The sequence below is a fragment of the Lactuca saligna genome, chromosome 2, assembly GCF_052625555.1.
Source record: "Lactuca saligna cultivar CGN05327 chromosome 2, ASM5262555v1, whole genome shotgun sequence".
NCBI classification, from domain to species: domain Eukaryota; kingdom Viridiplantae; phylum Streptophyta; class Magnoliopsida; order Asterales; family Asteraceae; genus Lactuca; species Lactuca saligna.
The window spans coordinates 141,334,373-141,348,282 of NC_136418.1; the positions used below are offsets into that span (position 1 = coordinate 141,334,373).

Below are 13,910 nucleotides of genomic sequence, written 5' to 3' on the forward strand. Positions count from 1 at the left end.
GTTGAATGGAGCATATATATTAACCAAATAGCTTTTGACTTCATGATGCCATGTTATTTAACACAAAATAACAACATACTTTCATTTTTAACCCAAAATATCATCCTATTCTTATTTTAAAACCAAAATAACAGCCTACTTTTACTTTTAACACACAATATCATCTTAATTTCATTCCAAAACAACAATGTACACACTTTGTGTTCAAAAAGATAAACTATCTAGATTTTGCATATATTTTTTGTCTCCAAAACAAGAAAAGATAATGCAATTAACAAAAACAAAATGTCAAGAAAAGTCTAGATTTGCCAGTTTGTCAAAGTAACTACATATCTCATCCTTCTTTCTCTTGCATTGATTCATCTTCCTGATACATGAAAAAAATTGTTAATATGATTATCAAACTTGTAAAATCATTAAAAAAAAGTTATTTTCAAACGTACTTTTCTTTTTGAACAACTAGTAGCATAATGACCCAATCTTTGGCAGTAAGAACACGTTCGTTTTTTTGGGGCTTCTAAAGAAGACTTAATTCTACTTGCAACTCTTGGACGCCCTTTCGTGTTAATTGGACCAAGAGGATCCCGGACAGATAATTGATGCACCATATCTACTTGTAAAATTCTCGCACAAGAATCTTGAGATTCATTTGCTATAGGTTTCTTCCGATTTGCTTGATCATCTAAAAGACTTATCAATAAGTTATTGAGTTTTTGTATCTCCAAAGGGGAGTCTCTTGCTTGTTCAATTAGTTTAGCAAAATTTGAACGGACACACCATAATGTGTAGGCACTAACTTCATTTTCATTGTTTATTTCTTCGAGTCCGATTCTACTATTACCCACCGTGTACCTTGCATTAAGTGTCCACCGATGTAAAATATAGTGACTAGGTAGTGTTTCAACATGTCTCTTCTTCATCACATATAGACAATGCTTGCATAAAATCCCACATGTCTCATACTTAGAACACGAACATGTGACACTGACCTCATTAGAAAAACGAAACGTAACAGTTCGCCAATATGTTTTTTCAACTTTTAGTTGCCCTACTCGATATTTGATTTCTTCAGTACCCTTAATTATAGTCTCGTGAGTTAAATTGCTAGTAGCTTCTGTCCATTCTTTTTTGAACATATCAAAAATCTTTCTAGTATAACACTCACCTGCTTTTTCTTCGATTGGATGAAGAGAAGAAAGAATCGGCCTTGAGTTCATAGTCTTGAAGTCTTCATCTTCTTCAGCGGCCCTTCGAGACTCAACTGCTTTGTCATATTGCATTACAAATTCATTCAACATAGTTTTCGAGTTAACAAATCCATCAAAAAATGAATTAATACTCTCACTTCGTCCGCTTGTGGTCATACCTGCCAAGAAAACATCCTTTAAGAAGGCTTTAGCCCAATGTATTCGTTGGTTATACATGTCACTTATCCAACAATTGTTTTGTAATCTATACTTATCACACATAACCTCCCACCTAGTTTCAAATTCTTCAATGGTATCACTATTTACCCATTTTGTATAAGATTCTTTAAAATCACTATAACTTGAAACATACGTTTTAATGTGTTCATTTTCATGCTTCTTAATATGCCATGCACAAAAACGATGTTGAGTGTTTGGAAATACTTTTTTTATTGCATTACCCATAGCTTTGTCTTGATCAGTAATAATAGCCTTCGGATATTTGCCAAACATACATTTGAGGAAATTCTCAAATAACCATTCAAAAGTTTCTTCTTTTTCGTTTTCTAGCAATGCTCCACCAAAAAGTATAGATTGTCCATGATGATTAACACCAACAAAGGGAGCAAAAGGCATCTTGAATTTGTTTGTCATATAAGTGACATCAAACACAACAACATCGCTAAATTTAGTATATGCATCTCTTGATCTTCCATCAGCCCAAAAAATATTTTTAGGACTCCCATCATTACACAAATCCACAGTAAAGTATTGGTCATTATCCACTAAGGCTTTATCTTGGAAATGTTTTATAAGTCCATAGAACTCCTTTCCTTTATATTGTTTTCGTTGCTCAGATAAGACATCAGCACACTGCTTTGAAGTAACATCAGCTACGGTTGACGTTTTCATTGCATTAATAGCCTTTCTAACTTGACAAGGTTTCAATCCTGCTTGACCTAGATCCACCATAAGAGATTTGCATTCCGTTAAACGATGGAACTTTGCATGAGATCTATGCTTCATCACCTTCGTTGGTGTCATGCTTAATTCATGATTGTGTGTGTCATTAAACGAGTCTACAAACCATTTACCATCTTTATTTTTTGAAATTCGAAGTTCTGCTTTACATCCAATTCTAACTTCTCTGCGACGTTTTTTCTCGATTCCACTTGAAGCATTATCGTCTAACCGTTTAAAACCTTCTTTGTCGCATACATATATCTTGCGATAAGGTTCCTTTGTCGTCTTATGTTTAAATGTGGTATCAATACGTATACCAAATCCATGTAAAAATGCATAATCATTATAAAATGTATATGCATCATCAGGTGTATCGAAAACCTTTCCCAATATACTTTCATCCTTACCTTTACCTTCATTACATTTTTCCATTGCATTTGCTTCATTTTCATAAATAACCTGTGTTTCAATAGGTTGATCAACTTCTTCAATGACAGCCATCATGTCCTGAATAATTAAAGTAAATACAAAGGAATTATAAATTTACACCAATTAAGCTTATTGACATACATAAAATTAGTGAACCTATGCATAGAAGTTGATTAATTAACCTGAGCAAAACTGAAATATATGAAATCAGTAAAACTAATACATAAAAGTTGATTAATAGGGAATTGATTAACACAATTAAGCCAGAAAAAATGCATAAAATAGAACCTACAAGCAATAATAAATATTAAAATGCATAAAACAACAACAATGTAGTCGAAAGTCAAGCAGAAAAAAAAAAGCAACAAAAATTGATATCCAATTCTGTGACAAAACTTACAAAAATTGAAACTATCTAGAAAAATAAAGAAACAATTCTTAGTTGTTAAATTCAAAATTAATTAAAGAATTAGTGAACCTATGCATACAAGATGATGTCGTTGATTGTCTCAATTGTTAAATTCAAAATTAATTAAAAAACATAGACTTTGGCACATTACGTAACATAAAAGGATATCAACAAGAGTCATTGATGCAATTAATTGTGCAATAAATGTCGATACCAATTAAAACTATGTCAATTATGTTTTCAATCAAACTTTGTGATGGTCTGATGATCGATTCTCTTTATTATCCTGAAATTCTGATATATAGGAAAAAGTAAAAAGATTACCAGCGATTTATCTCACAGGCTTGTAGAGACTTGGATGCGTCTTGAGGAAGAAGAAGGGATCAGAAACGAGAAACGTGAACTCAAGGCATAAAACAAAAAAGAAAAGGAAACCTGGGTTTTTTTTGGGTTAAAAACGACGTAGTATTAAAATTAGGTATATAAGCTTATATGGGGTTGTTAGGTATATTCACTTTTCCCTATATATATATATATATATATATATATATATATATATATATATATATATATATATATATATATATATATATATATATATAGGAAAAGTGAATATACCCTTAAGGGTATATAAGCTTAGGTACCCAAACTCATTATAATACGTCATTTTGTTTAATATATTCATTATAATGTTTTTAAACTTCAACCCTTAACTTGATTTACTTTCAAAATTTTCGAAATTTCATGTTTATCTTCCTCTTACATCACATCTTTTTGCCGAACACCTACTAGACTATATATATTATAGTTGAAAATGAAAATTATATAAGAGGAATATAAATGTGAAATTGATAAAAATCTTGGAAGTAAATCAAGTTAGAAGTTGAATTATAAGAACATTGGACAATTACAATGTATATATATATGATACAAAACGATGTATTATAGTGAGTTTGAGTACCTAAGCTTATATATCCTTAAGGGTATATTCACTTTTCCCATATATATATATATATATATATATATATATATATATATATATATATATATATATATATATATATATATATATATATATATATATATGGAGTTTAGTATTGGATTTTCTCCATTTTTGAGTACAAATTTTGGACTCTAAATATAATCAAAACGAATAATTGATTATATATTCGTGTTCTTCTCTGTGATATCTTCGTTTTGATATATAACACGTCCAAAATGGATTAAAAATGAATGAAAATTTACTTGTTAAAATAGGACAATTGAAAAAGAAAATAAAAGAGTTAAGTGAGTTTTAAAACTCATCCCACATTGGTGGGAGAATCAAAAGGAAATTGGTTTATAATTACAAAGACTAGTTATCTTTATAAGACTTATTAAAACCAATGTTCTCTCTTGCATGCACACGCAAAGGGTGCAAATGCAAGCCAAATTGGCTTTGGGGACCAATGCACCACCGGTACACCAAAAAAGTTCATGGATCTTTTTTCGTTTTGGTATTTAATTGTGATAGTTATTATTTCGTTTTAATTACATCGGTTATGTTGGGTAGTATATGTGACATCCCCAAAATCACGGCCAGAAAAGACCGATTTTGTTTATGCTTTATGAAAATCAGAGTACTTCAATTTATAAAAAGGTTGCGGAATTTGTTCCCGGAAAAACACGATAAATACGTTATTAAAACATTTTCGAATAAACGTATTTTTCTTTATCTTAAAACGTTTGGGATGTCATCGTTAATACAGAAACATAAGCATAAACAGAACTTACAATTATTTACACTAGTGATCTACATCTCTTTAAATCTCTCAGTGTAATGTCACTTCATATCGCCACTTGTGATGTAAATAAACTGAGTGGGTCAGGTTGGGAAACCTGGTGAGTACATAGGGTTTTCAACCCACAATAATATAATTGTTATGTTCAATCAGCAAACAATTAACCCAATTACCCATCCCCGTTATCTTCTTTACTCCTAAGAGTCATCTATCCTGCATTCGTTTATTCCAGAGTCCCTTACTTCCAGGGTTATAGGACTGGCACTAAATCCATAGCTGCCGATGTTCGTTCATAAAGAACTAATTCCATAGCTGCTATAGTCTATTCATCGGGTACTAAATCCATAGCTACCAGTCTTTATCTAATAGGTACTAAGTCCATAGCTACCAATTCCCAACAGGTACTAAATCCATAGCTACCAACGTCTAACAGGTACTAAGTCCATAGATACCGGTGTTTGTCCCATAGGCACTAAGTCTATAGCTGCCAATGTATACTCACGTCATCTTTTATCTCTCATCATTCATCTACCCATCATCATACCCAACATATTCGTATATATAAAATACGTATACAGTTTAAATCCTTTAAAACATGTATAAAACGTTCATCCAACATAGACAGCAAGTATTCAGATAATACGCACACATAGCACGTAGTTTATATAAAATACTTCATATCTATGTGTAAGATGAAAGGGACTATGCACTCACTTGATAGGTGGTGACTCAACACTCGGACAGCGCTTCGATACTCTCAACACAATTTCCTTCGATAAAACCTAGTATCAATACCACTAGGGTTTAGTCTAACGATAACCGCGACAAACTAATAGTCTGACTATTATTATTATTATATAAGCGTTAAATAACACTGAATATAACTCATAATAATAGCCCAAATACTCATTATAAGTTCCTAATAATGTTACTATATTAAAACATAAGCTATACTAAAGATAGCGTAGGCATAGTTCACTTACAGCGGGTTTTTCTCGAAAAACCGGGCTTCGCTGGAGCAGCGTTTCCGAGCCGAAAGACCTTTTTTCTTGGGACTCCGGGACCCTCGGGGCTTCCTTCGGGTGCTAGGGGTTTACCTAGGCTTTTAGGGGGGTTAGGGGGCTAGAGAGAGAGTATAGAGAGAGAAAGAAGAAGGTTGAAGGTGTGAGAATGAATGGAACCCGACACCTCTATTTATAGGGGTGCTGACTGGCCTACTCGCCGAGTAGGGGGGACCTACTTGCCGAGTTGGTCCATGTGGTGGCCTTCTGGTGGTGCCACGTGTCCAATTCTGGTGGTGCCACGTCACCCCCTATCGCGTATCAGCCTTCAAACTTAGAAAAATCATAACTTTCGCATACGAGCTCCGTTTTCGACGTTCTTTATATCCACGCGTAGGTAAAATCAAGATCTACAACTTTTGTTTAGACTCCGTCAGCTAATTCTCGACTGATCTCAAATTTAACAGTAGGAGGCGTTTAGACTGTTAAATGACCGCGAAGAGTTCATAACTCCTTCATCCGGACTCCGTTTTCGTCTGTATGTTTACCGTTGAGTTCCTATTAATGAGACCTTCAACTCTCATTTAGGTCGCGTAAGCCAAAAACCGCTCGAACTAAAATTCGAGTTTCGGGCCGTGCACTGCTAAGTCGAATCTTAGAAAAATCATAACTTCTTCATACGAAGTCAGATTTGGGCGTTATTTTTATTGATGTTCTTAGTTTAACATATTCTATGACTTTTGTTTAGATTGCTAAGGCTAAAAAGTCTTCTATCGTAAATTCACTATTTACGTCTCCCGGTGCCGTGCCGGTTTTGCCGTAAAACTTCGGCGGGCCATAACTTCTTCGTTATAGCTCGGATTTCGGCGTTCTTTATATGTACGGAAAGCTTGTGTCATATTCTACAACTTGGTTAAGATTATTTATTCTAAATAATCTTTTGTCGAAAAGTCATTTTTGAACCCTATTGCCTCTAAATTGACTAGCTCGGATCTGCGGGCGTTACAATTATCTCTCCCTTAGGATGATTACGTCCCGGAATCATCAATGAAACAGGGTTTGTATAATGACTCTATACGTCATCTCTTCATCCTAGGTAAAAATTATAACTTCTTTATTCCTTCAAGTCTATCTCTTAGACTTATTGACTGTAAGCAGTACTTAATCGTGCACCTGCTCTCTACCCCAGATTAGACTCCAAATTATGATCTATCATCATGTGTCACATTTTTAGACTTAGGTCTCTTAGAGTTAAATTCTAAAACAGACTAGGCCTTCCTTCATGTTCTATTGTGATATAATCACACCTTAACATGTAGCATTTCTAGCCACCAACTTCTTCAACAACGAGCGCAATACTTCTATTGATTGGTCTGATTTTAATCGTTTGGTTTAAGTTGGACGCTATATCAAACTTGGTTCTCTGAACCATGTAACCTACTCATCGTAGTCGGACTCAATGTGATATGACCACTAGGGTCGGGATAACAACAATCTTCTTAGTCATTACCGAAACAATGGTAACGACATACTTGAATAAAACGAAATCAATTACTGGCTTCTTGGTAACCTTGTGACTTTCCCTGATCCAAGTGTGAGTCCTGTGCTTCCGGTAGTATAGGCCTCTACTACCTTTCACACCTACTCATACTCGTCCCAAGTATCGTCTCGCAGTTTCCCAAGTCACCATGCAGCAAATCACACAACAATTTCACACACCAGATATCAAAACGAAGATTTCATTATTTCTAGAAACTATTACATAGGTGTTCAAGTTCACCCTAGACTATGCCTCTACTAGGCTACATCGTACGAAACTATGGCTACTGCATAATCCGATCTTCGGGTAAGAAGTCCTCATTCTTGATTCCTTGCATGGTTCTCTGCCTCGTCAAGGATCATGTGAAATGCCCTCGGCCTTGGTGGCGTTTCTGGTCTTGCTGCTTTATTTTTCCTTGGGCAGTCTCTGGACATGTGCCCCTTGCCTCCACATCCGTAGCATACTTTGTCATTATGCGTGCAGTCTTTGGAATAGTGACCAGTCCTCCCACACTTGTAACAAGTCACTTCTTCGTTGCACTTTCCACCATGCTTCTTCTTGCATCTATCACACCATCTTGCTTCACCTCCATCTGCTCCTCCAAGCTTTGAGAATTTTCTTTCCTTGTTCGTCCTCGAATATCCTTCAAACTTCCGCTTCTCTCCTGCCTTATCTTTTTCTAGACCTTTTTCTCTTATCTGGGCCTCTACGTTCTTAGCTGCCCTAACAGCTGCTTTCAAAGTAGTTGCCATTTTGACCATTGGGCCAAAGTCAGTGGGCAGTCCGTTAGCAAACCTATCAATCTTGGAGAGTTCAGTAGGCACCAAGTAGGGGAATAGCTTCATCCTTTTCGTGAACGCGGTGGCATACTCATCAACACTCATCTTCCCTTTCTTCAGGTTCTGAAACTCTTTGTTTAGGTCTATCAGATCTATCTCCGAGCAGTATTGCATTTTCAACTGTTCCAAAAACTCTTCCCACGACATCCTTAAGGCTTCTCCTCGTGGCATCGTATCTGCCAATAGCTTCCACCAGCTCAAGACTCCAGTTTTAAGCTGTCTTACTGCGAAGACAGTCTTCTGTTTCTCGTTACAGCTGCAGCTCTCAAACACCATCTCCATCTCAGAGATCCAATCCATAATCTCAACCGGCTTCGGGCTTCCTAAGAGGCTAGGTGGTTTCGCACCCAAGAAATTCTTGTACATCCGCCCATCCTTGTTGTTTCTCCCTTCTGGGCCATCGCTTTGCTCACCTTGAGTCCCTACTCGACTCACTTGGCGGTTGTAGTTCCCTTCCTCAGATTGCTCGGGAACTGGCTCCGTCGGTTCAACATGTACGGTAGGTTCGTCCCTATTCAACATTTGTCTCATTTCTTCCCTTTGTTCAGCTAACATAGCCCGAATCATGGCTTGAACTCCAACTATGGTGACTGGCTCAGGCGCAACTCCTTCAACAACAGGTATTTGCTGAACCACTGGGGGTTGGTTCTTGTTCCCATTTGCGTTTACGTTTCCACTACGGGTTCTTGCCATCTTGATCTATACACCGAATAAGGTGAATCTAGATCTTTACTAAGGATTGATGGTTAAATCATCCTTATCACTCCGAAACGTTTATATGCTAGTTCTAATATCGTAGTCGTACGTTTAGAATCCTAAACACATAAGGTTTCCAGATCCGGTCGGCAACAGACCATAGATCCGAACAACTAACACCATATCAGGCACAAGTATTTAGCACATAAAAGCATTTTAGGCACAATTCCTAAAATAATCTAGTGCTCACACCTCACAATCATCGCTTAGCATTCTAAGTTTAAGTCTAGAAATAAATCCATATTCCTAGATCGCTTAAACTAATGCTCTGATACCAACTGTGACATCCCCAAAATCACGGCCAGAAAAGACCGATTTTGTTTATGCTTTATGAAAATCAGAGTACTTCAATTTATAAAAAGGTTGCGGAATTTGTTCCCAGAAAAACACGATAAATACGTTATTAAAACATTTTCGAATAAACGTATTTTTCTTTATCTTAAAACGTTTGGGATGTCATCGTTAATACAGAAACATAAGCATAAACAGAACTTACAATTATTTACACTAGTGATCTACATCTCTTTAAATCTCTCAGTGTAATGTCACTTCATATCGCCACCTGTGATGTAAATAAACTGAGTGGGTCAGGTTGGGAAACCTGGTGAGTACATAGGGTTTTCAACCCACAATAATATAATTGTTATGTTCAATCAGCAAACAATTAACCCAATTACCCATCCCCGTTATCTTCTTTACTCCTAAGAGTCATCTATCCTGCATTCGTTTATTCCAGAGTCCCTTACTTCCAGGGTTATAGGACTGGCACTAAATCCATAGCTGCCGATGTTCGTTCATAAAGCACTAATTCCATAGCTGCTATAGTCTATTCATCGGGTACTAAATCCATAGCTACCAGTCTTTATCTAATAGGTACTAAGTCCATAGCTACCAATTCCCAACAGGTACTAAATCCATAGCTACCAACGTCTAACAGGTACTAAGTCCATAGATACCGGTGTTTGTCCCATAGGCACTAAGTCTATAGCTGCCAATGTATACTCACGTCATCTTTTATCTCTCATCATTCATCTACCCATCATCATACCCAACATATTCGTATATATAAAATACGTATACAGTTTAAATCCTTTAAAACATGTATAAAACGTTCATCCAACATAGACAGCAAGTATTCAGATAATACGCACACATAGCACGTAGTTTATATAAAATACTTCATATCTATGTGTAAGATGAAAGGGACTATGCACTCACTTGATAGGTGGTGACTCAACACTCGGACAGCGCTTCGATACTCTCAACACAATTTCCTTCGATAAAACCTAGTATCAATACCACTAGGGTTTAGTCTAACGATAACCGCGACAAACTAATAGTCTGACTATTATTATTATTATATAAGCGTTAAATAACACTGAATATAACTCATAATAATAGCCCAAATACTCATTATAAGTTCCTAATAATGTTACTATATTAAAACATAAGCTATACTAAAGATAGCGTAGGCATAGTTCACTTACAGCGGGTTTTTCTCGAAAAACCGGGCTTCGCTGGAGCAGCGTTTCCGAGCCGAAAGACCTTTTTTCTTGGGACTCCGGGAGCCTCGGGGCTTCCTTCGGGTGCTAGGGGTTTACCTAGGCTTTTAGGGGGGTTAGGGGGCTAGAGAGAGAGTATAGAGAGAGAAAGAAGAAGGTTGAAGGTGTGAGAATGAATGGAACCCGACACCTCTATTTATAGGGGTGCTGACTGGCCTACTCGCCGAGTAGGGGGGACCTACTTGCCGAGTTGGTCCATGTGGTGGCCTTCTGGTGGTGCCACGTGTCCAATTCTGGTGGTGCCACGTCACCCCCTATCGCGTATCAGCCTTCAAACTTAGAAAAATCATAACTTTCGCATACGAGCTCCGTTTTCGATGTTCTTTATATCCACACGTAGGTAAAATCAAGATCTACAACTTTTGTTTAGACTCCGTCAGCTAATTCTCGACTGATCTCAAATTTAACAGTAGGAGGCGTTTAGACTGTTAAATGACCGCGAAGAGTTCATAACTCCTTCATCCGGACTCCGTTTTCGTCTGTCTGTTTACCGTTGAGTTCCTATTAATGATACCTTCAACTCTCATTTAGGTCGCGTAAGCCAAAAACCGCTCGAACTAAAATTCGAGTTTCGGGCCGTGCACTGCTAAGTCGAATCTTAGAAAAATCATAACTTCTTCATACGAAGTCAGATTTGGGCGTTATTTTTATTGATGTTCTTAGTTTAACATATTCTACGAATTTTGTTTAGATTGCTAAGGCTAAAAAGTCTTCTATCGTAAATTCACTATTTACGTCTCCCGGTGCCGTGCCGGTTTTGCCGTAAAACTTCGGCGGGCCATAACTTCTTCGTTATAGCTCGGATTTCGGCGTTCTTTATATGTACGGAAAGCTTGTGTCATATTCTACAACTTGGTTAAGATTATTTATTCTAAATAATCTTTTGTCGAAAAGTCATTTTTGAACCCTATTGCCTCTAAATTGACTAGCCCGGATCTGCGGGCGTTACAGTATATATACAACGTCTATGTGACTGATTCACCACACCAGATGAAATGAAATCAATCTCTTATGCTTCTGCTTCATCTTTTCTCTCTTGGTGCAACCAAGGTATAATTCAGGCCAAGTGAGGGTTCAGACAATCTAGAAGAATTGTTTTCTACTGTTGTATCCTGGGAAACAAACACTCATACATGGCGAATTTGTTTTAAGGAAACTCTGTTAAACACATGCCTCAGTCAAGAATTCTATGGTTTTGTTCTTTCGTACAATTTTGAGTTATATTTTCCTAATATTCGTAAAACAAATCGTTTGTGCGAAACGAACTTGGAAAAAAAATTGTTTCTGTTTCATCTTACAGTGTTAATAAAAACGTTTTTTTTTCTCCGTCAAACTTGTAGAATCTCTTTTCAGAAATCGTTTTCTAAGACATTTTCTATGTTTTTTTTCCTTCTTTTCTGTTTACATGTATTTAACTGTTTAAGTTTATTGCACCATAATCTGTTATTGTTTTCAGAAACTGTTTTCTAAAACAGTTTTCAGATTCTTTCTTTAGTTTCACAGCTTTTATGAACCTGTTTTCTGGAAATAGAAAATACTTAACAGTTTAGTTGTTAATTAATTTTAATCTTTAATAGTTTTACATTTGCTTCCTTTTGTAGCATGACTACCGGTGAAGGTTCCTAACCACCAAAGCCTAATGGTACTCCTAATGCTCGAGGCGCTCCAATGATGACCATGCCGGTCAATCATGCTGAGAAACCTTAGAAGTTCTCTGGATAGAACTTTAAAAGGTGGCAGCAAAAGATGCTCTTCTATCTTACCACATTGAATCTTGCTAGATTCTTAACTAAAGAGGCTCCTCGAATTCCCGAAGGAGAAGGAGATTTGCAAGCTTTAACCGTTATGATGCTTGGAAACATTCTGATTTCTTGTGTAAGAATTATGTTCTTAATGGCCTGGTTGATTCACTTTATAATGTGTATTGTGTAACAAAGACAACCAAAGACAAAAAGTATAAAACTGAAGATGACGGGACAGAAATTTGTGGTTGCTCGATTTCTTGACTATAAAATGGTGGATGACAAAACTATTATGTCCCAAGTCCAAGAACTAAAAGTCCTCCTACATGACATGCATTATGAGGGTATGGGGTTTAATGAGCCTTTTTCTGTTGCTTCCATGATTGAGAAGCTACCCCTTAGTTAGGTTGATTTCAAGAATTACTTGAAACATAAGAGAAAGGAGATGTCCATTGAGGACCTTATTGTTCGCCTTTGAATTGAAGAGGATAATAAGATAGCTCAAAAGAGTAGTTATACCCCTACTTCTAAGAAAGATAATGTGGTGGAGCATGGTCAAACTTCTGGGAAGAACAAATCTAGAAAGGGAAAATTCCAAAAGAAAGGCAAGGGTTCAAACTTAGGAGCCAAAGGTGGAACTTTTAAGAAAAAGTTTCAATTAAATTGCCATAACTGTGACCAATGGGTTCATCGGGATGCAAATTGCAAGCTTCTAAAGAAGGCTAAGGAGGAAAATGTTGTGGAGAAGATAACCAAAGATTTGTTTGACATCGATCTTGCATCAATTATTTCTGAAGTTAATCTTATGTAGTCCAATCCAAAGGAGTGGTGGACTGATATGGGAGCTACCCTTCATATTTGCTCAAATAGAGAATAGTTTAGAAGTTTCAGAGTTAATTGAGCACAATGAATCCTCTTATGAAGAAGAAATAGAGGAAGAAGCAGAGCTCCATAGAAGTAAAAGGGCACGAGTAGAGAAGTCATTTAAAGATGATTTCTACACTTACATGGTTGAAAGAGAGCCTCAAACTTTCAAAGCCAGTCACCTCCTCAGAAGGATCTCAATGGAAAGAGTCAATTAGAGGCAAAATGGATTCCATATTGCAAAACTATACATGGGAGCTAGTGGATTTACCTCAAGGTTGCAAACCACTAGGCTATAAATAGATTTTCAAGAAGAAAATGAAAGCGGATGGAACCATTGACAAGTACAAAGCAAGACTAGTAATTAAAGGCTATAGACAGAAAAGTGGCCTTGATTACTTTGATACGTACTCTCCTGTCACATATATTACATCCATTAGATTGGTAGTTGCAATCGCTTCTATAAGAAATCTTGAAGTACATCAAATGGATGTTAAAATAGCTTTTCTAAACAAGGATTTACAAGAAGAAATCTATATGGAACAATGAGAAGGGTATGTTGCCCCAGGAAAAGAATCAAAGGTTTGCAAACTAGTGAAGTCATAATATGGGTTGAAACAAGCCCCAAAATAATGGCATCAAAAGTTTGACCATGTGATGTTGGAAAATGGATACAAGATTAATAAATTTGACAAGTGTGTTTATGTTAAAAACACTAGGGTTATGTTATATTGTGCCTTTATGTTGATGATATGCTTATTGTTGGTAGCAACGATAAAATGGTTCAATCAACAAAGGACATGATAAAGGCAAGATTTGCGATTCGACATGAAATAT

The 13,910-nt window shown here is 36.4% G+C and overlaps 1 protein-coding gene across 1 annotated transcript; it reads right to left on the reverse strand.

Moving 5' to 3' along the window:
* Positions 1-334: 334 nt before the first annotated feature.
* On the reverse strand, positions 335-2,651 carry LOC145030174 (protein FAR1-RELATED SEQUENCE 5-like). The gene is made up of 2 exons (XM_078978583.1): positions 444-2,651; positions 335-367 (listed from the first exon to the last, which is right to left on the reverse strand). Exons 1-2 carry the CDS (start codon positions 2,649-2,651, stop codon positions 335-337), a joined length of 2,241 nt encoding a protein of 746 aa, XP_078834709.1.
* Between the last annotated feature and the right edge of the window lie 11,259 nt (positions 2,652-13,910).

Bases quoted from the DNA above. Each gene is read 5' to 3' on its own strand.
- LOC145030174 (XM_078978583.1), bottom strand. From the start codon at position 2,651: ATGGCTGTCATTGAAGAAGTTGATCAACCTATTGAAACACAGGTTATT. The intron at 368-443 runs GTACGTTTGAAA...TTCATGTATCAG, and splicing joins CTAGTTGTTCAAAAAGAAAA to GAAGATGAATCAATGCAAGA.